Source organism: Terrapene carolina, unplaced genomic scaffold, assembly GCF_002925995.2.
Source record: "Terrapene carolina triunguis isolate 2854851 unplaced genomic scaffold, T_m_triunguis-2.0 Scaffold89, whole genome shotgun sequence".
NCBI classification, from domain to species: Eukaryota; Metazoa; Chordata; order Testudines; family Emydidae; genus Terrapene; species Terrapene triunguis.
The window spans coordinates 20,569,535-20,596,712 of record NW_020664440.1 but is presented as its reverse complement, the minus strand read 5'-3'; the positions used below and the strand labels follow the sequence as shown (position 1 = coordinate 20,596,712).

Here is a 27,178-nt window from a genome sequence, read left to right as displayed (position 1 = left end):
AGCTTATGCTCAAATAAATTTGTTAGTCTCTAAGGTGCCACAAGTACTCCTGTTCTTTTTGCGGATACAGACTAACACGGCTGCTACTCTGAAACAGTTGACACAGACTCTTACATGTGTGTAGGTAAACCATCCTGTTCTCCCAAGCCCTTACCTCTGCCCCCTATTGCCCACCTGCCAGCCGTATAACAGAGTCAGTGTCACTGGTCCAGCGGCTGCAAACAGTAAACAGCCACACTGGTGGAAAGCAGCATCGTTTATCATAATCTGAGGCATTGCTAGTAACACAGGGAAGAGTTGTTTTTAATTATATGGGGCCAAATTTCTGGTGTAGCCGATATGGGTTAAAGGAGTTACACCAGGAATGGATTTGGCCCAAGTTTTTTCTCCTGAGAATGTTCCTTTCCAAGGTGAAATGTCAGTCACTGAGGCCCTAGAAACGTTCTGTCCATTTACATTGTAAAATAAGAATAAACGCCGGCTCTCCTTTCTGCTCAGACTTGGGTTTGTAGTCTGGGCACTTTGAGGGGAAATGTAGCTCTAAGCTATTTCCCTTTCCCTTTAACAAAAGCCACGCTTGGTGGTGAGCAGCTGTGTCAACTGTGGAAAGCCCTTTTGGGCCATTCTCTTCAGTTCCCCCCTCACTCACAGCTGAAGAGTCACTCATCCTTCATGCATCTTATCTCTGGCTTCCAGCCGCGGGATCTTTGAACTCCGTCCCTTACAGCATGGTGTTCCTGGTGTGGAGAGGCATCCGCCAGCATAACTGCCTCTTTGGAAAACGAACGGAACGGCGAGTTCCCCCCTTTCCTTTTTATCCCGGTGGCAAAGTGGCCTGTGATTGGAGAACGCTCTTCCCATGTCCCAGTGCGACGAGGGGAGCCAGGCTGATACTTACTGGGTTTGTTTGTTAGGAACTGGAACAGGTACAGAGAAGGGCTACTAGGATGATTCGAGGAATGGAAAAACTGTTTTATGAAAGGAGACTCAAAGAGCTTGGCTTATTTAGCCTAACCAAAAGAAGGCTGAGGGGAGATATGATTGTTCTCTATAAATATATCAGAGGAATAAATACCAGGGAGGGAGAGGAATTATTTAAGCTGTGTACCAATGTGGACACAAGAACAAATGGATATAAACTGGCCATCAGGAAGTTTAGACTTGAAATTAGACGAAGGTTTCTAACCATCAGAGGAGTGAAGTTCTGGAACAGCCTTCCAAGGGGAGTAGTGGGGGCAAAAGACATATCTGGCTTCAAGACTAAGCTTGATAAGCTTATGGAGGGGATGGTATGATGGGATAGCTTAGTTTTAGCAATTAATTGATCTTTGAGTATTCGCGGTAAATATGCCCTATGACTTGTGATGGGATGTTAGATGGGGTGGGATCTGAGTTACTACAGATAATTCTTTCCTGGGTGTCTGGCTGGTGAGTCTTGCCCACATGCTCAGAGTTTAGCTAATTGCCATATTTGGGGTCGGGAAGGAATTTTCCTCCAGGGCAGATTGGCAGAGGCCCTGGGGGTTTTTCGCCTTCCTCTGCAGCGTGAGGCATGGGTCACTAGCTGGAGGATTCTCTGCACCTTGAAGTCTTTAAACCATGATTTGAGGACTTCATGGCTCAGACACAGGTTTGATACAGGAGTGAGTGGGTGAGATTCTGTAGCGTGCGTTGTGCAGGAGGTCAGACTAGATGATCATAATGGTCCCTTCTGACCTTAAAGTCTATGATTCTATGAATTCTTGTACGGTTTCTCTTAAATTAAGAGGGATCCCAAATGTAAATACTCTTGGTGAGCTGATTGGTTTGTATTCTACCTATGCATGGCTCTAGCGCTCAAATTACTTGCAAACCCTAAGTAAGCCTCCCAACACTTGGGAGGTAGGCAGTATTGTCCCCGTGTACGGGTGGGTAAACTGAGGCACAGAGAGATTACTGGATTTGCCCAAGGCTGCAGAGCGAACCATTAGCAGAACCAGAAATAGAGTCCTGACTCCAAACACTAGCAGCACTTCCTCCTGTGTTGAACGAGATGCCGGGCTACTTACGGTGCCATGGTGCTGCAAGTACTGGGGGCTGGGTAGATGAGTGGGTGGGATCTCGCATCATTTCCATGGCTAATACTAAGCCAGATGTCAGAAGGCCTCAAGTGGATTTGAGCAAACATTTGGCATGTGCTTTGATCAGACCTAATTCCGAGGGTCTCCAGATTATTGTTGATAATATTCTGGGCCCTGTTCATGCTGAACTCAGGTTTCTCGACCGGATGAACCTGAGGGAAGGAACTTGAATAAGATGCGGGGAGAGGAGAATGGTAAAAGAGAGAGAGGTGTTGTAAAATCAAAGCCCAAGCATTACTGCCAAGGCTCATGGTGTTTGTGACGGTATTTTACTGGGCCTGGAGTATATTTATAGGGGAACATAAATCATACATACATGCCCTGTGATGAGTGCTGCACACCTACAGTGTATGTATCTCTAATTAACCAGCCACCGAGAGTGAAATAGGATTGGATCCTACAACCCCAGAAATGTTGGAAAAAACCAGGCGTGCTCTCCGAGCAGCGCCTACATTTATCTTTCCTGCAGCAGTGTTTAAAGGGAAAAGGGAGTATCAGGAGAGTTTGATAGGATCCAATTAAATTCCAGCAGATAAAATAATGATGAATTGCAGTTGAGCCCCAGCGAGACACGACGTACATTACAGCCGTCCCCATAGTGCGGGGAAGAAGTTGAGGTCATCAACTACAGAAAAATAGGACACAGCTGCAACTGTACCGTTCCTACAAAAATGCAATCAAGGGGAGCACACACATGAGAGTGAGGAGAGAACGTGTGAGAGTCTGTGTGCGTGTGTCTATGAGAGGGAACTCTGAGTGTGTGTGCACTGAGCTTATGGTAGGTAGATATACCATGCCAATAAAATGTACAGTTCTGGGAGAAAAGCTGAGCGGCCCAGCTCCCTTCTTGCAAGTGCTGCTCTGAATAGGTCTTGCATCACATGCCTCTGAGGAGCCTGGACAGGCTCCTGCATTCTTGCTGGGGTGGGAGCGTGGTGGTTTTGGTTTGTATGAATGGGGGCAAATGGAATTTGGAGGAGCAGCTCAGAGCAGATGGCTAAAGAGATTCTTGTGCATAGATTTCCTGTGTCCCGATGTTGGATGCTGGGAAACTGAATTCTATGGGGTTCCTCTTCGAAGGCCCCACTTTGCCAACAAATCTTTCTCCCCAAAGAGGACAGATTCCAGCTCCCCTTGGGGCCCATCAACCCCAGTCCAAGATCAGCCAGAGGGACAGAGATGGGGCACATTGAGGCTGGGAGTCGGGGGGAAGAGTGGGTGTAATGACTTTGTCACTGCTCTCTGGGGCTAGATTCACACACTTGCGCTAGAGGTGAAAGGTCATATCCCTGTCCCAATACTGTGGACCGTACAGACCCACAGGTGCTTGTGACTGAGAGAAATGGGTTAGGATGGTACGAGATGCTATAGCTATCAGGATTGAGATGAAATTAACCAAAGGAAATTGTAGGCTGACAATCAGGAAAGTCAGTGAGATAGGATTAGGATGAGTCTTGAGAGAGATGGTGGGAGCTCTCGCTTGAGTGATTTCTAGCTGGACTGGATACACTGCAGGGAGCAATCAGGTACAAAGTGAAGAGGAGTGGGCAGGCTGTGGCATCAATGAATCCAGCATTCCTAGCGAGGCTCCACTGGAGTTATCTCCGTGCTCTATCTTCCAGGGAGGCTGTTCTGCTCTGATACACCAAATGTGAGATCAAGGGATTGGGACCAGGGAACTCCTGACTCTGCTGCTGAGTCACTGTGTGACATTGAGCACGCCCCTTCCCCTCCTTTCTAATCTGTGAAATGGGGATAATGCTGACCTACCTCCCAGGTATCAAGTGCACTATACATGTGCTGAATACTATTATTCTGCCAGCCTGTCTGGAGCAGGGGGAGAGTTTGTGTACGTGTCTGTCTGATATGTATCTCCTTAGTCCTGTGTCCCGTGATGATGCATGTGCTGAAAGTGGCATGATGCAAGAGAAATGCTCATGGGGTGGGGAGGTGGGGGTATAGTTTGCTACTCAGGCTGCAGTTCCTATTTTTGTCCCCAGGCAGCAAATTTCCCTTCTTTATGGCTCCTCCTGCAGTGTGCCCGTGCTGCTTGTGTCCTCAAAGGACTGTCTGATTAAACGAGGGGTTCTTAAGCTTTTTCACAGGCAAAGCATAGCTTCATAGGAAGACTGTCTGCTAGGCACGTCCCCACCATTGCCCAAATTGTGCCGTCCTTCCTATTCCCCGCCATCACAGAACAGCCTGTTGGCAACTATAGCCATTGATTAACTGGGCACTTAATCCTAGCAAAGTGTTTAATGGGTGTTTAATTTCTTTTAACGCAGTTTAATAGCTAAAAACCAGGAGGAGCCTGCACCATGTGACCAGCTGGCTCTCTGTGGCTGTGGTTTGGGAATCTTTGGGTTAAGTGACACGTAATAACTCACTGAACAATCTGACCTGCCCTTCGGCATCAGTTATTCACTCAGCCCAGCAGAGGGAGCACAGGTTAAAGGGGAACTGGAGGCAGCATGGCATAGTGGTCTGGGCATGGGCCTGGGACCCAGGAACACCACAGTCCCAGGCTTGGCACTGACACTGATCTGGGCCAAGTCACTTCCCCTGTCTGCACTTCAGTCACTCATCTGAAACAGGCAGATGATAAGAATGCACTTACCTGCCTCCCGGGGTGGGGCTGGGGGAGTTAACCAGTTACTTTGTGTAGTCTTTTAAAGTGCAGAGTCTTACCGCTATGGACGTGTGAGTGTCCTTGTTATTTAATAACATCTTTACATTGAAATACAAACACTGTTTGGGATTCCAGAACATGCACAGAACCCATCTGTGTAGCTTCGACAACCATTGGAAATCAGCCACCTCTTTCCTTAACTGCCAAGTCCCCAGGTCAGGAATCTGTTTCCCTTGTAACAGTCACGACCGGTAAATCGGAGTATGGAATGCAGCAGCTTCCTTGCTCTGCCGTAGGTGTTAGTGATGCCATCAACTATTGTAGGAGAAAACAGCTCGGAGTCCTGATCTTCGACACTGGGGGATAAAAAGCCATTCAGTTTACCTTATGGGAGATGGCATCTGCCATCTGATTCAGATGTTGCATTAATTTAAAAAAAAGAAGAAGTTTCCATTCACCTTTAACAGCAGTGAACCTCCTATCTGATAGCTCCAAACCCAGGGCCTGATTCTCCCCTGCCTATTACCTCATGTCCTTTACATATGCAATACCTGATCAAAATGGGCATGTTGTACATTCACTTTGCACAGGCCTAAGTGATGATGCAATGCAATGGAGAACAAGGCCCTATTCTAGCTAGAGGATTTCTCTGGTGCCTGTCACTGTAGTATTGAAATATCTGTCACAACAGTATCTGTTCAGACCTGTTGGATTGTCCCTAGAGCTCTGCTGACATTGGCACTGACCCTGGTGCACAAACACGGAAGTGATTTATACACAAAGGCAAAGAGCTGCAATCAGTTGCAGCTCCATCCCTGAGAACATGGTTGGGGGTTGTTTTTTGGCGGGGAGGGGAACCCTAGAATCATGGATACCAGAGCCGTAACTGGCCTGTGAGCTCGCATCTAGCCCGTTGCCCTGATTAAATTGTTAATGTAGGTCAACCCCAAAGAGGGCAGACCCTGGAAGGAATGAGAAGAGATTTTCCAGCTCCTAAGATGGGTAAGGGTGTAAAAAGAAGAAGCCGGGTGTAAGCAGGAGGGAGGTTTTGGCTGTGCTTGTGTAACACTAGCCTGTGGTGTCAGACTCCTGGCCTGGGAGAAGATTCGCTGGCTGCTTTCCCCACCACTTCTCCTACACACCCACTTTCCCTGGCTTCCCCTGCTGGGTTTCAGGATACGTGTTGGGCTCCCGTCCTATATGTAACATTCAAGGAGACGCTCGCAGCAGTTCTGGAAAGACCAAAAGGCTGGCTTGGCCTCCCTCCGGTTGAGTCATGGAGAGACGGGCAACTGCCAAGTTGGCCCAGGAGAAGCTGAGCCCAAAGGAAAGAGCACTTGTTTTCCCAGGGGGCTCCCTGGAGTGGCTGAAAGAGATGAGAGCTCATGTAAGAACATCTTGGACAACAGGGTTTAATAATTCACAGCCCTCTGTCACCCTCCCTGCAACGGGAGCTGCTGGGCTCCCCAGCTAAGTGACCATTGAAACAACCAGCCGGGGCTGCCAGCTCTTATCTTCCCACTTGCAGGAATAGCTAAGGTCCATTTCTGAACAGAGCAGTGTGTTTCCCGTGCTGTGCACTGCTGGCTGCCCTGCTGGGGGTGGCCAGGCCTAATGCCAACAGTGGAACGTAGCAGGGGTGCTGTGGAATCAAGGAGAGGTGCCCTCACACCTGCTGTAGCACTTTGTTGTCAGAGTCTCTGGATTCTGGCCCGCTCAGCATTCGCTTGCTAAGTGAGCTTTGTGCTTGAGGAAGGGGCCTGAAGCCGTGTGCTCCGTGATCTCTGTGTTTGGGAGGCGGGACTATCTGGATGGAAGTGCAGGGAACTGGGAGTCAGTCTCTTGGCTTACATGGTCCCTGGCTTTGGGATTGGGAAGAAACACCCACTCCTGGACCCCAGATGAGGACCCTGGCAGTGGTGGCTTGTGGACCTCAGCAGGTGCTGTAGATTGCATTCCATGCAGTTTGCTGCATGTGTATTTAAGACAAGACCTTAACCCAGATGCTGTCTGCTCTGGGGGACGTTAATGATTCCACAGCCCTTTTCACTGAGCGCTAGACTAAAAGGTTGAGGTGTTTGCCGGGGGCCGCCCCTCTCCATTCCAGAAGGGGCTGCATTTCAGCGATGCTGGCAGGGCACTATGGGATACTTCAAGTTGTACTGCATGTCATGAGCCCTCTTCCTGTCCACACACTGGGAGGGGAATCCAAGCCTCTGCCACTCTGGGTCCCTGGGATGTTTCAAACTCCTGGAGCCTGAATGGAGTCCAGCCACTGCCCCAAACTTGGGGTCTCTAGACACCCTCTCAGGGTGCAGACCATCTATGTGGCAGCCCCCTCTGAATGTTGGAACCCTCTGTCCAGCAATGTTGACACTTCAGATTCCCCGTTTACTCAAACACACCCTGTCCCAGAACTCCACCCCAAAGGTGTGAAGCGTCTGGTTTCCAGTTTCAGCTCCAGGGGCACACTGCAGTTGTGAAGCAGCCACTACACATACACTTGTTCAGTCTAACTGCCTGACGCTCCTCTATCCTTAATCATGTAAAGCACAGGAGAGTGCAGATCGTACAAAACAATGCACAGCTGAACCCGCAACGGCCCTCGCTTCCTATCTTACCCTTCCTTGTGAGCCGTTGGGGGACCATCTCGGAGCAGGCAGGCAGGATGTCCCAACCTCACGCAGCTCTTACATGGTGAATGGCCTCTCCCTTATGGACTGGAGAAAATGGCCCCCAAACAGACCAGCCTCTGCCTTTTTAAAACCTTTAGCCCTTCTGCATCAGGGCAGCTTCCCTACATGAGCAGAAATCCCTTTGGGTGACTTTGTTGCCAAGGTGACCTCCTCCCCTCCTAAACCAGGGACCAATCTTCTGTCTTCTGTGAATAGATTTCAAAGGACTGGGTACTTAGCTAGCCTCTGTTCTTCGATTGCCACCAGCCTTTGGACCCTCACCCCAGCTTGGAGGCAAACAGATCAGGGACAAGGCAAAAGGCGGCTCATTCAGAATGGAGTTTGCCTGACATGGACACAGAGGACTCATAATCCTACAATTCATAGACTGTACAGACAGATTCCCGATTCATCACACTGTGTGTTAGAAATTAGAGATGGGTTTGATGTGAATGCTCCTGACCTTCCAAAGGACTCGAAAGCTGAACCTCAAGGCAACTGTTCCCGTCTACATGAAGGGCTGAACTGAAGCCCTGGCTCCAAACCTCCTGTAGGGCCGGGGGTGTTTGTAATTGGCATCTGAGTTGCATGGCTTTAGCTCATCTCAGTAGCGAAGGTCATACATGACTGAAGTGAACTTCAGAACCAGGGCAGAACTGTCACCATTGGCCATGCTCATTCATGCATTTGGCAGAGCGAGGGCTGGCAGTGTGTGCAGCTCGGAGACCCTTCCTGCCATTTCTTCCCATTTCACCGTGCACTTTGCTCTGCTCAGACAGTGCCGCCCTTCCAGTGCACCCTTCCTTGCCCGGGCCATGTGCCGTCGCTCCAGGAGTCTCAGAGCTGAGTGGGGAGGCCTGTTCTTCCAGAGGCAGATGTGCAGTCTGTTGGGTCTGTCCCCTCCCAGCCTCCCACATGTGCCTGTTGCTGTCTCCAGGGCTGGCGCATGAAGGGTTAATCATCTCTCTTCTCCTCTCACCCCCACCCAGAAGGAACTCATTTCCAAAAGGAGCTGGGGCAGAGAGATGCAAATAAGTGTTTCGGACAGCTGCAGGCTGGATGCCTTCCCGAGATGCCGGAGCCCCAAATGAGACATGTCAGAGTACAAATTGAAAATGCCAATTTCACTTAGGCTGCCATGCTGCTCGTCACAGCTAAATCCTCTCCGTTGCCCCTCCCCCAACTCCCACTTCCCAAGGCTGCCGACTGACGGTCTCCACTCGTTAATGTAGCTTGTCCCTCATAGGGGGTCCTTCAGGCTCTGCCCACCTGTTGAGGTGGAGGTAGGACAGAAGGGAGGATACACCTGCCAAGATCTGAATTCCTACCCCCTTCTGCTCTGTCATCCTGGGACCAATGGGGAAGGCCTGCGGAGCTCAGACGTGAAAGGCCTTCATTGGCTATGATGTGCCAAGGAGGGTTGGATGGGAGACCGCCAAGGAACACCTCATGTAGTGCTGGTGCTGGCTCAGCTGAGCGTGAGTCTGTGCTGGAGCCATGAGTCACTAGGGTGTTGATGGTGGCAGTGCTATTCCGCTGAAGCTTTCAGCTGAGCTGGAAAATAGAGCTCTTGGTGGTTAGGATAATGAATAGCCCAGTGGTGGTTTTCAATTGGATGTGTCATTCTTCTTCACTTCCTGTCATAAACTGCCTTGCACCACTGAGCAAGCAGCAGCTGCATTCCACCCTGGAGGTGGCTGCATTTCACTAGTGGGGGGAGGGGGGAGCGCCATGCATGGATTGTAACCTGTGGTGCAGCCCGGGTGTGGGATACCCAAGGCTGGTGGGGCAGGTTGTACAATGAGATCAGAATGACCCCAAGTACTGCTTCATGTGTCATCTCCTGCTGCTGCCTTGGCTTTGGAGCAGAGTTGTTTTGCTCCATCTCCTGGGCCATCCTTCTGCCTCTTGCTCAGCAACGCACTGCTGCCTGTGGGCACCTCCCCTTCCAGCTTTTGGGAGCCTGGGGATGAGGCGAATGGCCCCAGTAAAGCAGAGCCCTGTAGTGGGGCTGGCGCATCTCCTGCCCTGAGCCGCCATGTGGGAAGGAGGGAAGGGGTGGGCCTGCAGGGCTTTCTGGCTTTGTGGGGCAGTTGGTTTCCGCTGAGGTGCTCCCTCTTGGCCAATCCCCAGAGGAGCACTGGGGGAGCTTCTCAGCCCGCCAGCTGGGTTAAAGGCGAGACATCCCAATAACCACAGTGCAGAGGTTCAGAGGAGGGGAAGCCCCCCATCTCTTCTGGGTGCACCAGTAATGGGGCAGGGCCAGGGCCAGGGTGTAATCTGGTCTCTGGCCCAGGCAGAGAGAAGTCATGGGGAGTAGCCATTCCTCCTGCCTACCCCCATGAATGTAGGGCACAGAGCCCAGATGTCCCTCTGATTTTACACTGATCAGGGATCAAACACTGGCACTGAGATCACCCCGTGCTACCGTCATTGAACTACCAGGCATGCCTTTCCCTGTGCAGGCCTCTAGCGGGGGCCAGCACAGCCCAGGTAACAGTTACTGGCCTGCCCACATGTGCTCTTGGTCCCACCCAGAAAGGCCAAGGAATTTGCCCCCTTGCTAGCTAGTGGGGGGCTGCTGCAGTAGCTGTCACCAGCCCGAGCGCCAAGAGGCAGCTTATCCAGGATGTGCACTGACACAGAATAGGGCAGTCTGATGTGAGCACGAAAAATGTCCCCTTGCCCGATTTCTCTCCATATGTTCCGTTCTAAGTCCTAACCCCCTTGACTGTGCTCGGGTGTGTAGACAGGCTACTAGTATCTTATTCCCTTAGCACCTTCCCTCCCAAAAAGTTCCCAAAGTGCACCTGTACAGACAGGCGTACATGCAGCACCGCTGAAATGCAGCCACCTCTGGGAGGAAGGGCAATGGCCAACCGGTGCCCAGCAACATTGCACTGGGGAACTAATGGCTACGGACTGCAGGGTGAAATCCATCTCTGATAGGAGGTGCTCTGGGGTCTTTAGTATCCATGGAGGGGCGGGCGGGATGCAGGATTTCCAGGTCTCCTGGAAGTTCCCCTGCTCAGTAAGCAGCACAGGAACCAGTCCGTTTACCACTGAAGAGTCTGACCTTGCCCGGTGTGCATGTATAGTTTGAGGTACAAGCTTACACATCTGTCAAAAGGCAGGTATGTGCCCTCTGCCTTATCTGTGCACCCAGCTATTGTGTGACCCCATGGCGCCTGGCCCTGAAGGCTAGCGTGAGTCCCACTAACTCCTCGACTCTGGCAGAGTCTCCAGTATACCCAGCCCTAAGGGAGGATGACTCCTGTCTGCACGGAGCCAGGTTTGGTCTGTCACCGCTGGACTCATGCCGCTGCCACCCAAGCAGTGCAGTTCAGCCCACTGCTGCTGCTTCACACAGAGGGGGCAGGATCCTAGTGGCTGGAGCACAGGATTGGTACTCAGGACTCCTGGGTTTTATTCCCAGCTCTGCCACCGACTCACTGTATGAACTCAGGTGACTCACCTCCTCCTACCTCGCTCTTGCTCTCTGCCTCAGTTTCCCCATTTGTAGCGAGCTTGGTGATTCTTCCATGAAAAGTTCCATATCTAATACAACGTGGTGATTAATTTAGCTCAGGCAAGGGGATGCAGAGGTGTTACTGGCTCCCTGGCAGGAGACAGCCCCTCCCCCTGGTACTGGTATCTGTTCGGTCCCATCTGAGGGCTGCAAGGGGGAATGAATCACTTCAGTTTCCTCTGAGCCAAGCACAGAACTGGTGTTGAAGGAAGGGGTGGGCCAGGGGGCAATGCTGCCACTTACCCTGCTACCGCCGTTATCACGCCCAGTCTGTGAAGCTGGGCAGCAGAGTAACTGGCAAGGGTTGGGGGTGGGGTCTGAGCCAAAGAGCGCCAACGCGGCCGTGTATGTGGCTCCCAACAAACTCCAGCAACCCATGAATCATTCATTTAATCTCTCCTGACACGCCTGTCATTTTCTCCAGAGAGGAGCGGAGAATCTCTCGCCAGAGGAGGTCGTTAGCTGTCAGGGAAGGTTCCGACTGCCTTCCTGTCTCCCTATCGATTAATCCTCCGCCTGCGTGCAGGGGCTGTGTAGGGACTGCTGATGGGGCTGCCAGGAGTTTGGCTCAGGTTAGAAGCAAGGTAGACAGTGTTGGTGGGGAGGAGACCCAGGGGCAGGGTGAGCAGTTTGCTGGAGCTCTAATCTCTACTTTCTGTGTCTTTGAACTGCCCCCTGCTTACCTCCCCAGAGCTTGAGCTTGGCTTGAGTTCCTTGGGCTTTGCAATCCAGGCATGGGGGGCGTGGGGGGTGGAGTTGTGCTCCACTGAAGGTAGAATCCAGCATCACTTGTGCTCTGCAGAGGGCAGAAAGACAGCTCCAATCTCTGCCAAGGTGTGGGCAGCACAATCGTTCCATTTAAACAGGCCGCCAGGGGAAAACGCTCCTTACTCTGGCCACAGACTGAGCCTGTGTATCATGAGGACTGAGGGATAATTAATCGAAGCAGTTCCCCCCCATGTTGTTCCCAGAATGGCCCCGTTTCTGGGCTGCAGGTGCCGGTGCTGCTCTGGTGAAGACTATCTTACAGATTCGTTTTGTGAGCTGCTGCAGATAGCAGGGTCCATCCCGACCCTTCCCAGAGAGAGACACGTCGTCTCTCTGTGCTCCCGGGTTTACCTTGCCCTAGTCCCTAATGCATGCTTGCCCGCATCACAGAGATGGTTTTGAATCCGGATTGCGGTGGGTTGTTAGAGCATCGAGAGGCCCAGGCCTGCAATAGCAGGGAGTGGGGACTGCAGGTTAGGAGCGAAGGGTGTCAGCAGAGCTGGGAGGATCAGGAGATCCGAATGGCAGTGGATGCTGAGAGGCAGCCTGGTGGAACATTGGCAGAGCAGTGGGGGGGTCATGACTGGAATAGCAGTGGGTGTCTTTGCTTAAGACTGAGGTACGTTGGCAGAGCCACAGGGAACGGGAAGTTGCCCAGTCGGTGCTAGGAGTCTCTGACTGTGATGAGAACGTATCAGATTCCCCCAGATCTGTGAGGCTGTGCATTAGCCTCCCCTCCCCCCATCGCTGTGCGTCAGCGCTGCACCTGTGGGATGGGGCTAGTAGTCCTGGCCTTCAGCTCCTTCCACAGCAGCAAGGAGAGGCATATGGTAGTGTCCAAAGCCCCCTGAGGGAGAAGCAGCTGCGGTAGGGCACAGTGCCATTGAAAGCAGCTCCCCTCCCCCATCCCTGGGGCGAGGGTGGGGCATGCCGGGGTAATGGTTGTGCTGCTCCTCAGCGGGGAGGTGCTAGAGAAGGGCAGTGTTAGTAGGGAATGGGTCTCGCCGCGTGCCCACGTCAAGCAAACCCAGTACAGCATGGCCCCGCTGGAATGGGCTCTGGCTGCAAGGTGCCTATGAGCTCAGTGTCCCCAGGCGGCTCCATGCTCCCCCATCTCCTGTCCACTCCTGCCCCCGTGCCCCCTTAGCATGTAGCAAAGCCCCCCCAGCGTCGCCCCAGCCCCTCTTCTAGCTGCTGGGGGCGCAGGTGTGCTGGGGGTTTTCTGTTTATTGCTCCCCGGCAGGGACAGTTTCCGGCTGGCTGTGGGATCTCTTTGGTTAATGGGGCTTGTTGCTGGTTTGAAACCCGTGGTTTGCATGACATTTCTTTCTTTGCTAGTCGAGGCCTGTGGGCGGGAGCACTCTCTGCCTGTCCATCAGCCGCCAGTCGCTGTGGCACAAAGGCACCTGCGGTGCCAGACCCATCCCTGCTGGCCGGGATCGTCTGAGCCAAGTCTCTTTCCTTCTCCGTGCTCCCACTAGGGAATAGTGCATTAGCGGGGAGATTCCTGGGCCTCTCTTCATCCATCAGGGCACGTCTGGCTTCCCTCCCCCCGCTGACGAAGGGGCTCTGCTTTCTTGTGTCTCCCCTTGCAGTATTTCTACGAAGGGAATGACATCAGCGACCTGCCCGTGAACCTGTCTGTGGTGTGGAATGGAAACTTTGTCATCGACAACCCCCAGAACATCCAGGGTAAGCAGGGGACATGATCTGTCTGCACAGCCCGCTTGCGAGCCTCCCAGCCATCAGCCTCTAGCTGGGGCTTGATTAGAGCCGGGCCCTAGAGGGGAAGCCCTTCATACCCATTCCCAGCCCCCTGAGCCAGCCAGTCCCTTAAGCAAGATGCGCTTGTTCCAGAAACATGTCCTCTGCGGAGCACCGCACTCCAGGCCATCTGGTCAGCGCAGATCCCAAGGTGTTAGCAGTTCCCAGACATTTGGCTGGCCCGTGCGAAATAAGCCAGTGGGTCTCTGCCCGGGTCCTGGTGGGCAGGTGCCCTCGTCATAAAAAACACCAATGGATGTGGTTGACCTGACACCCCGCTGCCTTCCCTTGCAGCTCACCTGTACAAGTGCTCGGCCCTGCGTGAAAGCTGTGGCCTCTGCCTCAAGGCAGATCCGCGCTTCGAGTGTGGCTGGTGCGTGACGGAGAAGAGGTGCACCCTGCGGCAGCACTGCCCGGCCTACGAGAGCAGCTGGATGCACGCCAGCAACGGCAACAGCCGCTGTACAGACCCCAAGATCATCAAGGTATGTCTGGGATGGGTGTGTGCGCACACATGCTGAATGCAGTGCTGGAGAATACACTGCAGGGGGCAGTTCAGCACTGGCCATGGCTGTGGTGGACTAGCGTATTGAGTGCCATTGGTGTGCACGTGCCTGTACAGATAATTAAGGAGCCCAGCTTCCTCCCCTGAAGAGTTTAGAGTCTAAAGGAGATGGGTAGCATACAGGAGCATGGCTGAGCAGGGAGTGGGAGATACGGAGCTAGTAGCTATCGGGCAGGGAAGATCTTCCAGGGAGCAGTTGTTCAGACAGCGTTTCTCAGCGTTTGGAGAGGGAGGCTGCGAGGCACAGGGCAGATGTACCGGTGCAAGGGGTGGCTTGAGAAATGGGGTGGAGGCAAAGGGAGTGTCAAGGAGACCAGAGCTGGCAGAGTGCAGGGCTAGGGACATGGGGAGGGTGGCACAGAGGCAGAGTCCCTCTCTCTCCTAGTTAGTTATATACACTTTCATCTCTATTGTCTCTCTCTCCTGCTTGGCCCCGGTGAGCACGTTCCCCTGGCTCCCTGCCTGCTCTGGTGATGCGTGCCCTTGGCCATGCGGAATTCCCAGCAACACTAGTTGCTCTCCTGTCTGGGATCTCCCCGGCTCTCTCACGTCACTCTACCCTCATTTGTTCTGACACATTAAGCCTGAATTCCCTGTCTCACCTGTTGCAGCTGATCCCTTGACACCCATGGGGCGCATGCCTTCCCATGCGATGGGGGTGGGGATGTCACATCTTTCTGTACAGAGGGGGAAGTGCAGTTTAGTGGATTAGCGCAAGGGGCTGGGAGCCAGGACTCCGGGCTTCTGTTCCTGGCTCCGGCACTGACTTGTGTGTGATCTTGGGCAAAGTCACACCCTGGCTCTGTGCCTCAGTTCCCCTGCTCTGTAAAATGGTGATCATGATTCCGCATAATTAGTTAGTGCTTTGAGATCCTCAGATGGCAGGCTCTTAGGCCTGGGCTGCGCCTGAAACGGAGGTTGACATAGCTGTGTGGCTCCAGGGTGTGAAAAAGCCGCTAAGTGATGCTGTCCTTACCCCCGAGGCAGAGAAAGCTGGGTCAGTGGACGAATGCTCCTGTTGATGTAGCTACTGTTGCTTGGGGAGGTGGTGTTCATACAGCGACGGAAAACCCCCTTCCGTCGGTGCAGGCGGTACTACATTCCAGCGTGCTGCTGGCATGTAGCTATGCCACTATGGTCCCTGTAGTGTAAACGTGGCCTTGGTATCATGGGTTGTTTGTTTATTATTCTCTCTTCCCGGTTTTGCAGTAATAGCCTCTCTCTCGGTGCTTTCACGCCCAGAGGCTCCGACCTTCCTCACATATTCCTAGGTTTCCTTAGATCCTGGTGTGGAATCCCAGGCAAGCCGTGGGTCTGGGTTCTTTCCCCCCTCTTCCCTGCCCCCTGGGCAGTGGTAGTTCATCATCTCTGGTCTGTGACAGCTTTTATGACCTTCAGTTAATAAGATTGTGTATATTAATGTTAACATGTCTGTTGGGCCAGGCTCCAAGTGCATTAGGAGGGATTGGTGGGTAATTCTATTTGATGTGTTCTATTTACCCACGGATTCCGGGCCAGGCAGGCCTTGACGGTGTTAATTACCGGAGTCTCAGCACAGTATCTAATCTATTTGGGTTTCAGTGTCCTATCAGATGAAGGCTGGAAATGAGAGTCGTGCCTCTCCTGTTCCCCAAAGTCACTCAGCTCGGGCTGGTTATTGGCACTGAGGTGACTATTGCACTGGCCCTGCTGAGAAGTGTAATTCCATTGCAGGCACATGCTTGCCATTCACAGCAGTGGGTGGGAACCCTGCCCCGACAATGCCTGCTTGTCACCCATCCACTGGGATTTTGTTTCAAATTAATGATAAAAAATACTAGTGATTAAGAGCATTGAGCCATCCTATAGCAGAGATGGGCTGAGCCGCAGAGCCTGAGAGACATTCTGTTCTGGGAGCTGGATTGGCCCATCACCTTCCACCCAGGGACTGCAGCTGCAATCACTTTATGGAAGGGGGTAAGGACCGTTATCCCTCTTTTACAGAGGAGGAAACTGAGGCACCGGACAGGGAAGTGACAAGGTCCTGCAGCGAGTTAGCTATGGATTTGGCAGGAGGGCTTCTGATGCCATCCTCACTTCTAAGCACAAGACACACTGTTCCATACTGTGTGCATGACCCACGAAAGGGTCCATCCGACTCCCGTGTTCTAGGTATAGGAGTGTTTTCTTATCACCCCTTGTTGCCAAGGTTTAAATCACATAGGAATTGCCATGCTGGCTGTGAGCCGGGGGCCATCTGGTCCAGTGTCCTGTCTCCAGCCGTGCCCAGCACGAGATGCTTCAGAGGAAGGTGCAAGAAACTTCTTAGCCTCCAGAAAAGAGAGATTGGCTTAAACCCTGAAGCATAAGGTTTAATGGCTCTTCCAAAATGTCTGCTAGCATTAAAGCAGTCATAAGAACATAAGAATGGCCATCCTGGGTCAGACCAAAGGTCCATCTAGCCCAGTATCCTGTCTTCTGACAGTGGCCAATGCCAGGTGCCCCAGAGGGAATGAACAGAATAGGTAATCATCAGGCGATCCATTTCCTGTTGCCCATTCCAGCTTCTGGCAAACAGAGGCTAGGGACACCATCCCTGCCCATCCTGGCTATCTATCCTCCATGAATTTATCTAGTTCTTTCTTGAACCCTGTTATAGTCTTGGCCTTCACAACATCCTCTGGCAGAGTTCCACAGGTTGACTGTGCGTTGTGTGAAGAAATACTTCCCTTTGTTTGTTCTAAACCTGCTGCCTATTAATTTCATTTGGTGACCCCTAGTTCTTGTGTTATGAGAAGGAGTAAATAACACTTCCTTATTTACTTTCTCCACACCAGTCATGATTTTATAGACCTCAATCATATCCCCCCTTAGTCATCTCTTTTCCAAGCTGAAAAGTCCCAATCTTATTAATTTCTCCTCATATAGAAGCGGACAGTAATCTCCCCAGTGAGACCTCGTGCAATGTCATGTTTGTAGGAACCAGTAGCCCTTCCAGTAAATAACCGCTCTGTTCTTCAAGGACCCGCAATGGGAGAGACCTAGACCCCCACAGAGAAATCCCACAATCTCCTGGACAAGTTTAGTCCCTTCCTCACAGCTGTTCTCTCCCGGTGACAGAAGGGGACTCAGAAGATTTAGTCAAGTAGTTTCTGCCCAAATCATCAGGGATTTTAAAGAAAGAATTTTTATATAATGTAATATCAATAGAAAGATTTGTATGATTAATGAACATCAATGAAAGTTTGCTTAGGGGGATGGGGAGAGCAGGGGCTGCTCTCTGCGGCATTGGATACCCCAGCCTTACAGCCTTGGGCTAGTACCTAAGATCCTGACATTGGAACTGGCTAAAAACAGAGTGATACGGGTTAGACAGAGGGGACCAAATTCATCAAGTGCCAAAGCAGGCGCATTTCCTGTTGAAGTCATCAGGAGATGCACCAGCTTGCATTAGGGCTGGGTTTGGCCTACAAAAGGTAACAGGCCCACCTAGCTTCACTGCCTCAGGCTGGGCAGGATGTGCAGGAAGGAAAAACAAACAATGTAAAGACTATGAAGTCTATGAGGAGTTTAAGATCTACTCAGTTTTAATGATCTTGGGAGCGGGGCACGGAGTGATAGGAGAAGGAGCATTTCTGGGCATTGGGTGTTGAAACATGCCTTGCTCCCTGTTGCCTACCTTCCTCATTAGCTAAAACACACACACTGTGTAAATCCTGACCTGGAAATGCACCTCATCATCCGTCCATCAGGAGTTCTCTTCCCACCAGCTCAGGCTAATGTGCTGAGAGCTCTCCAGTCGAGCCCCTTCTTCTTGGGTGTGGTAGCCAGGGAGAATCCCAGCATAGCCCTCTAGGGATGGGCTCTTCAAGGCCTGGCAGCTCTATTATAAGGTGACCTGGTAACTGAATCATACAAGGCCAGTCTGGTGCTGAGACGCCCAAGCATGAGAACTCAGAAGTCACAGGACTGGGAGTCACGTTGGCTTTGCCGGCGAGCCACTTGGCCATCATTTTCAAAAATGGCCCCTGTGTTTGGGTGCCCAGCTTGAGACAACTAGGGCCTGATTTTCAGGAAGTGTTGTGCTCCTGTCACTCCGGTTGAAGTCAGTGGGAGCAGCAGGTGCACACAACGCCTGCAAATGAAGCCCAAGTTGTCCCATGTTGGGGCCCCAATAAGTGAGTCATCCAGAATTAGCAGACACGTCTGAAAATGTTCTGAGACCTCGGTGTGCCTCAGTTTCCCCATGTGTAAAATGCCACTAATGATAGTGACCGGCTTCCTAAGCGGGTTAGGAAGCTTTGTTACTGTCTTTAAAGGGTAGTGAGCTCCTTGGATTAGTAGGTGCTGGAAGGGCCAACGTGTTGATTATGTACTAGTAGCTAAAAGTCCTGCTGTTACGTGGGCGTAATTCATAAAGTCATGCGTGTAAAAAAGCCCAAAGTGGCTGAGAACTTAAAAACTGGATGGTAGCAGACCATGCATCCCAGGGATGATTGAACAGAAAGAGCTCTCAACCATGATTGTAGCTGTATCCATCGCTTCACACTGACTCAACAGAGATTTTAGGTTTCAGAGTGAGACACACAGTGAGTTCCTGGAATTGTATTATGTAGATTGCTATTTGCCTGGGAGTCACTTTAGGACTGAAATAACCCCAGTTCTGCTCTCCTCATGGTATGTCTGCCATCCAGGAGACCAGCTGTCACCTTATTTTGAGCTATCTGAAGCCAGTTCTGCATATGAAGAGATGCATGCCCTGATCTCACGTGACCTCACATGGGCCCTATCCTGCTGCCTCTAAGCGAGTGGCCGAATTCCCATTGGCTTCAGTGGCAGCAGGAGGGGACATGTTGTGGGTGGGCCCCAGGGGCTGCTGGGGTAGCGGGCTGCTGTAGGTCAGGATGGAGTGACACACTGAGAAGGGAATGGGAGCCAGGAGTGAAATACTGGGAGCGCTGCAGGTGAGAAGCGAGGTGCCTTGGCAGAGCTATGTTAGGAAGAAGCTTGCCTGTCACTTGCCCCGTCACTTGCCCCGTCAGCCTGTCATTTCAGGATCTCTAGTTTTGCCTAAAATTGCAAAGGGGGACAGCCCTGTGATTCCAGAGAGGTCAAGGAATGAATTTCCCAAGTGTCTGGAAGGTGGAACACTGCAGTGTCCTAGACCTGAAAGTGCTTTTAAAGCCACGAGGGCTGTTTGCTTTAAATGGCAGCCAACCCAGCTGCTACTGCCTGCACTTCTGCCGTCCGGGCCAGGACTCTGTGTGCAGGAAGTGGGCTCTCCCCTGCCTGTTCTGCCTGGTGGGAGCAGCAATCGTGCAGGCCAGTGGATTGGCGCTTTCTCTGCTTCCCTCTCACCAGAACAGAATGTGCTCCTACAGCTTCTAGAACAGCCTGGATTCCTGACTGAGCTGGGGGCTCCCAAGGGACGGGCTTGTAACAAGGCCTCCTAACCCTCAGGCCAAGCTATTCACCGGTGGGGCTGCGCACTGACAGGCTGCTGGGGTGTTGGCTCAGCTGGGTAGGTGGGAGAGATGGGGATGTTCTGTATGGGAAACCCAGCTGTGGCTAACGGGGATCCGCTTATCAAACATCTTTGGTACAGATGACTCCACTGTGCGAATCCAGAGGAAGAGCACATATCTCGGTGCTGTTCTGGGAAGCTTTAAAAATACCCCAGCCTAGACTAGAACTCCTCTCGGGGCAGAGGGGTAACCGGTGAAGCCAGGATTCTCAAAAGGAGTCTGCACCCACAGCTGGGGCCAGAGATCCCAAAGAGCTCAGCTCCCGTTTGGCACTTAAATAAGGGGCTTTGGTCCCAACTGGGCATGCTGAGCATGTTGAAATCTGGGCCCTTAACATTCCCCTTCGTGCTGCTCAGCCCTCTGCTGAGGAGGGGGCTCACTGCACCCACAGGCTGGCTGCTTTCTACACATGGGCCCGGTCTTTGGGGGGTTTCCTCAGGGACTGAGTGAGTGACTGAGGAATCTGGGCTCCCGCCTTTCACGCTGAATGCATCAGACATGGCATGTGCTGGCTACAAGCTGCATCCCATTAGCTGCTGCTGTCTGGTCCTGATATCGGTCTCTCTGTCCCTAAATCATTAAAAATAAATTAAGAAATTGCCACACTAGTTTTAGGTCCTGCATAAATAAATCAATGAGCAATCATCATCTGCCCTTGCAGCGTGTGCTCATCTTTGTTCGAGCCTATGGTTGGGGGCGGGGGGGGAGTAAGGGGGGTCATTGGTGACTGTTTTGTTGTGTTCAGCCGCTGCACTGGTTGTAGGTCCTACAGTTATACAAAGCTGTGGGTGCTGCACAGTGATGGTGGAGTGTGTCTGTGCGCAGAAATGCTGCAATTATTTAACACAGACCACCCGCACAATATAAAGCAGAGCTAGAATCAAGCGTCTTCGAGGACTGGGAGTGCAGTCAGGAGAGCACCCATGCTGCACTCAGTGACTCCTGCACTGAGAGGACATCCAGCCTGAGGAAGATGCAAGCAGGGTCCGGGGATCAGAGCATGGGGCAGAGGGATCCCAGGGGGGACACCTCTCTGTGTTTGGTATTGTAGGACCCAGTCGTGTAGCAATGCTGCGTTGCAGCATCTGGCCCCCTGTGTGGTCACGTGCTGTTGTTTTGTGTTGACACAGCATTGTGATGGGAAGAGGTGAGGGGATGCTGTACTGCTGCAGCCAGCATAGCCTGAGCCTCTCCCTAGGGGCAGCTGTCTCCTAGCTGGGAGCTGGTGACCCTGATACTGGATGTGAGTGATTCTGTGCTCCCAGCATCTCTGCAAACAGATCCTCTTTCTCCAGCCTGTCTGACGAGCAGGGGCCTTCTGATCTGGCATGCACGTAAGTGCTTAGTACGAGAAGGGACCCAGTATGGAACTGAATGGGGCTGTCCCCTTAGGAATGATTTACCAGCCAGCTGGCCTGGCCTGCGCCCTGTTCTCTGCCACTGGCAGCCCCTGCGCCCACTCTGGCTGGCAGGTCTGAGGAGCAAGCACTCATCTTGCGCTCAGAGGAGCCAGTTGCTGGTTTATATAAAAGGACCCTGTGAAACCAATTAGCAGAAGAGCAATGTTGTTTGTCAGGGCTGGAGCCGGGTTGGGTGGGGATTTGGGGGTGGGAAGTTTGGGAGAGCCTCCGATCTCCCTGCCAGCTCTCGCTCCCATGTGCCTTGTTTAGCTGTGACCTTCCCGCGCAGCAGTGCAAGCGGTGTCATCTCTTTCCCGGGCTTGTCGCTCCCCCCATGCACGGCCCTTGTCAATTTCACCACAGAGGAGGAGGAATCTAACACGCTGGGGCAGCTTTTAACACTAATTTAAAAATGCCGAACAAACAGCCGCTTCTCACCAACCGCCCCAGCGGAGCCCAATTTAGGGGAGAACAAATCTGATCGCCTGCTGCAGCTGCCTTAATGAGTCCTGATCCGGGACTTTAGCAGAGGGCTGGATTGGATTTAGGCAAACAGCAAAACCCCAAAGCCCAAATCAGTTTTACTGTTGTATAAATTCCAGCTCACGGCGTGTGATTGCCCTGAGCCTGCTGTGAGTTAACGTGCGGCGTGGCCTGTGAGTCAGAGTGCAGGAATGGGAGCCAGGACTCCTGGGTTTTGCCACCAGCTCTACCGCTGACCTGAAGCAAGCCTGTGCCTCGGTGGGGGGTGATTAGTTAGGACTTGTTCTGAACAGCATCATTAGTTGTACACGGCGATGTTTGCAGAGCACTTTGAAGATGAGATGCAGTGTGCGAACGCTAGGTGATGATTAGTAACCCTGCAGTGGCCATTGCTGTGGCGAGGAACTAGATTGCCTTACTGAAATTGCTCCTAGATCGGCGCAGTTCCTCACGGCTGGGGTGCATTGAGACAGGGTTGGCTACTGCTTGGTTCTCTTCCTTCCCTGTGCTCCTCTCTGCCCTGGCCCTTGGCTGGGGAGAAGTTGTGCCTAGCGAATGGACGCCCACCACTGGGAGGGGGATATCCCCAGCTGATAAAACAGCCAAGACCCAAAGTTACAGCAGGCCAGGTTTGCCATGAATGCAGATAGACTAGGCCAGCTTGGCTTTGCAGCAGCCCCAAAGGGATCTGGTATGGGCTTTGGGGCGAGGAGGGAGGAAAGGGCCAGCCAGGACTTTGAACAGAAAATTCACTGAAAGGAAGGAACTGGCTCCGGCATTGAGGCCTTCTCCATAGCAACCTGGGGCTGTCAAGGACAGCGCCACGATCTCTCCCAGCGCTCCCCGCTGGGGTGTGGGAAGGTCAGATGCGTGCTCTTGGTTCAAGGTGCTGCCCCTGTATTAACGTGCCAGCTCACTCCCCACTGGCACCACTCTAAGAATCCACGTCCCGTGGGAATTGCCGGGGCAGCCTCCTCCTGCCTCCCCTTCCCCAGGCTCCATGTTGCCAATGACTCAGCCCCCCGGCATGGGAGCACAGCACTCCCCCATTAATTCTGTTTAATGCCTGCAGGTGTGTGCTGAGCGCCGGGGCCGGTGAAATCTGGTGTAAAATTGCCCATAATTACCTTGTTAGCAGCAGTGGCGGGCCTGCGCCTCTCTGCTCATCCGTCATCGTGCTGGCTTTTGTCAGGCCACACCTGTCTGCTTTATTGGGAATCATCCGGCTAAATGAGGCGCGTCTCGAAGTCGGGGGCTCCCTTCTCTCCCCAGCTGGCACCAGCTCAGGCTTTGTTTGCTGAGATGGGCCCGGGTGGCTGTGTGGAAGGGGTTAGCGTCCATTGCCTTTGGGGCAGCAGCCTCTCTGTGGGGCCTCTGCTGACCTTTCCAGGGCAGCAGGAGTGTGGTGGAGCTGGTCCTCTGGCCAGGGTGTGGTCCTGATTCTAGAGTGTTTGTGATCTGCCCGAAGGCCTGGCAGGCCTACCTCTTCCACCCCGTGCAGCCATGGCTGTCCCTGCAGCTGGGCCTACAGACTGTCTGTGCTTATGCATCAGCAGGCGCTTGTGGGCGTGTGCAGAGTTCCTGTGAGTTAGAGGGGGTGGCTCAGTGCCTTGAAAGACCCAGATTCCTTGGAGCACAGGGTTGACTCCACTGCTCCGCCACCCAAGGCAGAGTGCCAGGCAGCTTATTGTCTGTGGGGCTTTCGGGGTGGGGGGGGGGGGGGGGGCTATTCTGCCTTGTGTGGGCAGTAAGAACCCCTGGGCCCTTATCATAGCCCAAAGCACTTGCCTTCGTACCCTTGTCCAGAGAGCCCTCTCCCTGTCCTCTTGCTGCCTCCAATTCAAGCTTTGCTTTGCTCTCTCTCAGCTGTCGCCGGAGACGGGCCCCAGGCAGGGCGGGACCCGTCTGACCATCACTGGGGAGAACCTGGGCCTGAAGTTTGAGGATGTGCGCATGGGAGTGCGGGTCGGCAAAGTGATGTGCATCCCCATCGAGAGCGAGTACATCAGCGCGGAGCAGTAAGTGCCCAACTGGCAGGGGGCGGTCGGGTGCCCATGTCTGCTAGCCAGAAATGGAGACTCCAGGTTGGAGGGGTTCATGTGTTCTGAGTGGGAGCGCTCACCCTCGCTGCTGGGAGCTGGTGTTAACACTGGGGCACTGAGCTGGAGCAGCGAGGGGCAGAGTCCATGCCCAGCCAGTGCAGAGAAGTGGCTCTGACACCGCCTGTGGAGCTGCAAACCCACCCAGCCTGCAGGCCACGCTGGCCAGTTCTAGACTGGCCCTGGTGTCCCCTGCTGCCTTCCTAGCCTAGAGCTGTGATCTCGGTCAGCGGAGATCTGTCGACCCAACTCATACACCCGCTGCTGTCTGAGCACGTCCAGCCTCGCAGTTGGCTGGGAGCAGGGCTGGACTGGGCAGTTAAGTAGGGAAGTTGTGCATTAGCTCACTCTGATAACTGGTTCACCAGCACAGCAAGTCATCAGGGAAATGGGCCTGCCTGAGTCCTGGGGCATCTAAACCCTGACACAGTCTCCTGGTGAGAACAGCTCTTCTGGTCCCATGAGCCCCCCAGGCCTGTCCCTGGGCTAGGTGGCAGTGAAGGACTAACCTGAACAGTCGGAGAGAGCCAGTGGGCGGCTCTGCTTGCTGTGGACAGAGGCGAGGGGGGACAAGGGCTCTCTGGGGAAGATCTCCACATGTCCTTGTGCTCATGTGGAGCTCCTTGGCAGCCAGGGGCTTCAGCTTGTGCCAGGAGATCTACTCCATGGACAGCTGATCACTGCTGGACTGTCCCTTCCCTTCCCCTCCAAGCACATATGCTGAGAGCTGTAACTTCCTACTTCTCCATGGGCTAGGCTGTGTGAATCATAACAGCCCATCAGAACGCAGGGCTGAGGTGGCAAGGAAAGAGCTGTGCAAAACTAGTCATGGTCCTATAGTCAAGCGTCATGGTAGTTGCTCTTCCAGGAGACAGGCACACCCAGCCAGGCCAGCCCTCGGCTCCCCAACCCCTCTGCTCCAGGACATCCACGTGTAGCTCCGCGGAGCAACCCCGCCATGGCAAATGCACTGAGAGCACCTTTCCTGCTTCCCCTAGAATTGTGTGTGAGATCGGAGACGCCAGCTCAGGCCGAGCCCACGATGCCCGTGTGGAGGTGTGCATCAGGGACTGCTCCCCCAGCTACAGGGCCACATCCCCCAAAAGCTTCACGTTTGTGGTAAGGTTATACAGTATTATCCCTCTGGCTCCCAGCATGTCCACCTCCCCTTGCTCTGTAGTTACCAATCCCGCTTCCTCCCAGGGGCACCGGAGCCCATAGAAACAAATCTGTGGGGAGTGGGGAGGAGGGGTGGACACAGTCCCAGTTTGAAGCCTACAGTGAGCCCACCTTGGTTTACAACCTTGTCAATTCTCCCAAGTTAAGTAGGGACGGGCTGGCTCTGGATTTGGATGGGAGACCTAGGAATACCCAGACACTCCAGGAAGCAGAGCCGGTGATTCCAAACACAATGCGTCTTGCTCTGAGTTGACACTTTGCTGCTTGGAAGCACCGTTTTTCAGCTGGAAAGAAAAAACTGGTTCCTCGCCCCTGGTCACTATAGATCCCCAGGAGTTCTTGGCAAGAGTTGGGGTGTCTTGGTCAAATCTCGGCTAACTGCTCTGCTTCTCTAAAATCTCCTCTGCAGTTTCAGCGGGGTATGGGATTCCTCTAGACACCGGCCTTAACTTCAGTGCGTTGTTGCTGTCCAACAGCTACTTCCCACCTCCTGCACACCTTGCTCCAATAGCTGCCCCCTTCACCATCGTCCATTCGTGCAGCTTCTGGCTCTGCACTTTGTCATTCACTGCACACGCTTGAATTGCTGGATTTGTTGCTTTTCTTTGGCAGACGCCCACTTTCTACCGCGTGACTCCGGCTCGGGGTCCCCTCTCTGGGGGCACCTGGATTAGCATTGAGGGCAACCACCTCAACGCAGGCAGTGATGTCACAGTGACCATCGGGGGACGACCTTGTGTCTTTTCATGGTAGGGGTTCCATGGACAGGGGATCGCTGGGGCGGGCTGGAGAGGCAGTTATGATCCCTGGGCTGTGCGGAGAGGATGGGGAGCGGACCCACAGCCATGACAGGGGTGGAGCCGAGGGCTCTGGAGTGAGGTGCCTTTGCCTGGTTCCTGTGGAATTTCTCCCTCGAAATCCTGGCGTTTCTATTTCCAAGGCTCCTGAAAGAGACCAAAGAATGAGGATTTTGTCTCTAAAATCACAAAGCCCTGAGGCATGAAGTGGATAATTTTTAGATTAGGGATGATAATGGAGCGGCTCTTTAAATATTTTCCTGCGGTAATTACTGGTTATCAGCCCTAATCGCTGCTGTTTGCAGCAGCCGCGCGATGGGGAACGCTCGGGAGTCGCGCTGGCTTCTCCTGCTGCCTTTTGTTTTATTTTTCTCTCTGTTAACTGACAATTTCACCAGCACTTCCCCGGAGGAAGGGGGGAGATGGGTAAAGACAGAGGGCAATGCCTCGGGCGCTGTCACTGCTGGGCTTGCCCAAGGCTGGCGGGACCAGGAGTGGTGTCGGCAGGTTCCAAAGTGCACCCCGTCCCGTGGCTGGAGGCCGTGGCTAGAACTGAGGAGGGGTTGCATTGATGGGGCTGTCCTGGATACCCCACAGGACTCCCTCTCTGATTGCCAGAAACTCCCCAGTCCAGAGGTCCCATGGCTGGCGGGTGAAGTTGTGTTTTGAACTGACAAGGGGGTGCTGTCCAACACAATTGTGGCACCTGCACAACTGGGCTAGTGGCTTTCTGTCCTGCCTCTAGCACTGAGTGCTGTACCCACCTCTGGGGTAGGAGGAGGTGGAGGGTGCCTGCAAGGGCTGGTAACCATCAAATAGAGTCTGGTGCTCAATGTGCAGCCTAGAGTGAGATGCTGTCCTGCCCCTCCCCATAGCCAGAGATGCTCAGAGCCTCCTCGGTATCTGACGGCTCTTCTGCCTTGTCCCCAGGAGAAACGCTCGGGAGATCCGGTGCCGGACACCACCAGGCCAGAGCCCTGGCGGGTCACCCATCCTCATCAACATCAACCGGGCCGAGCTGAGTAACCCGGAGGTGAAGTACAATTACACAGAGGACCCCACCATCCAGAAGATAGACCCAGAGTGGAGCATCAACAGGTAAATCTGCAGAGGGCAGGGGTCCTTGTGCTCACCGGGGGAGGAGTTACCCGTGGGCCCTAGCAGGTGTGAGTATATGCTGAGTATACGTGAGAGGTGGGGCCCTAGCATAGCTCTTCAGAGCAGGGATCATGCCTCTGATCATGCCTCTGATATGTCTGTACAGCACCTAGCAGGCCTGGGCTCCCATCCCGACCAGGGCCTCTGGGCACTGCCACCATAGGCCATTGGAGGGCTTGCTACAGGACACACTCCAGAGCACTGGGAGGAAAGCAGGAGTAGCCAGGGGTGCCCGGCGTGGTACCTGGCCTCAGCACACTCCTGGAATTGCAGCACTTAGACTGGCAGGGGGCAGAAGAGGAGAGGGCTTTCAGCCTGGCATTTGGCTGCAGCGAATAACATGAAAGTATTTCCCACCAGGGGATTTCTGAAGGGTTTACATGTGCTGTTAAAAGGCTTGAATTGGCTGGAGCAGAAGGTAAGGACTCGATTAAACTGCACATGCCATCGGCCCTCCTGGAGCCTGGCTGTGAAATAGGCTCCCCAAAAAGCCTTGGGGGAAAGCCCT

The 27,178-nt window shown here is 53.3% G+C and overlaps 1 protein-coding gene across 2 annotated transcripts in view; it reads left to right on the top strand.

Moving 5' to 3' along the window:
• The window catches only part of PLXNA1 (plexin A1), a 265,426-nt gene that overhangs the window by 178,310 nt on the left and 59,938 nt on the right, over positions 1 to 27,178 (top strand). For both annotated transcript variants that reach the window (XM_026650270.2, XM_026650272.2), the window contains exons 11-16: positions 13,317 to 13,413; positions 13,780 to 13,970; positions 23,304 to 23,455; positions 24,535 to 24,655; positions 25,328 to 25,464; positions 26,443 to 26,610. In XM_026650270.2, the coding sequence (XP_026506055.1) occupies positions 13,317 to 13,413; positions 13,780 to 13,970; positions 23,304 to 23,455; positions 24,535 to 24,655; positions 25,328 to 25,464; positions 26,443 to 26,610 (866 nt within the window). The remainder of the gene's footprint in view (positions 1 to 13,316; positions 13,414 to 13,779; positions 13,971 to 23,303; positions 23,456 to 24,534; positions 24,656 to 25,327; positions 25,465 to 26,442; positions 26,611 to 27,178) is intronic.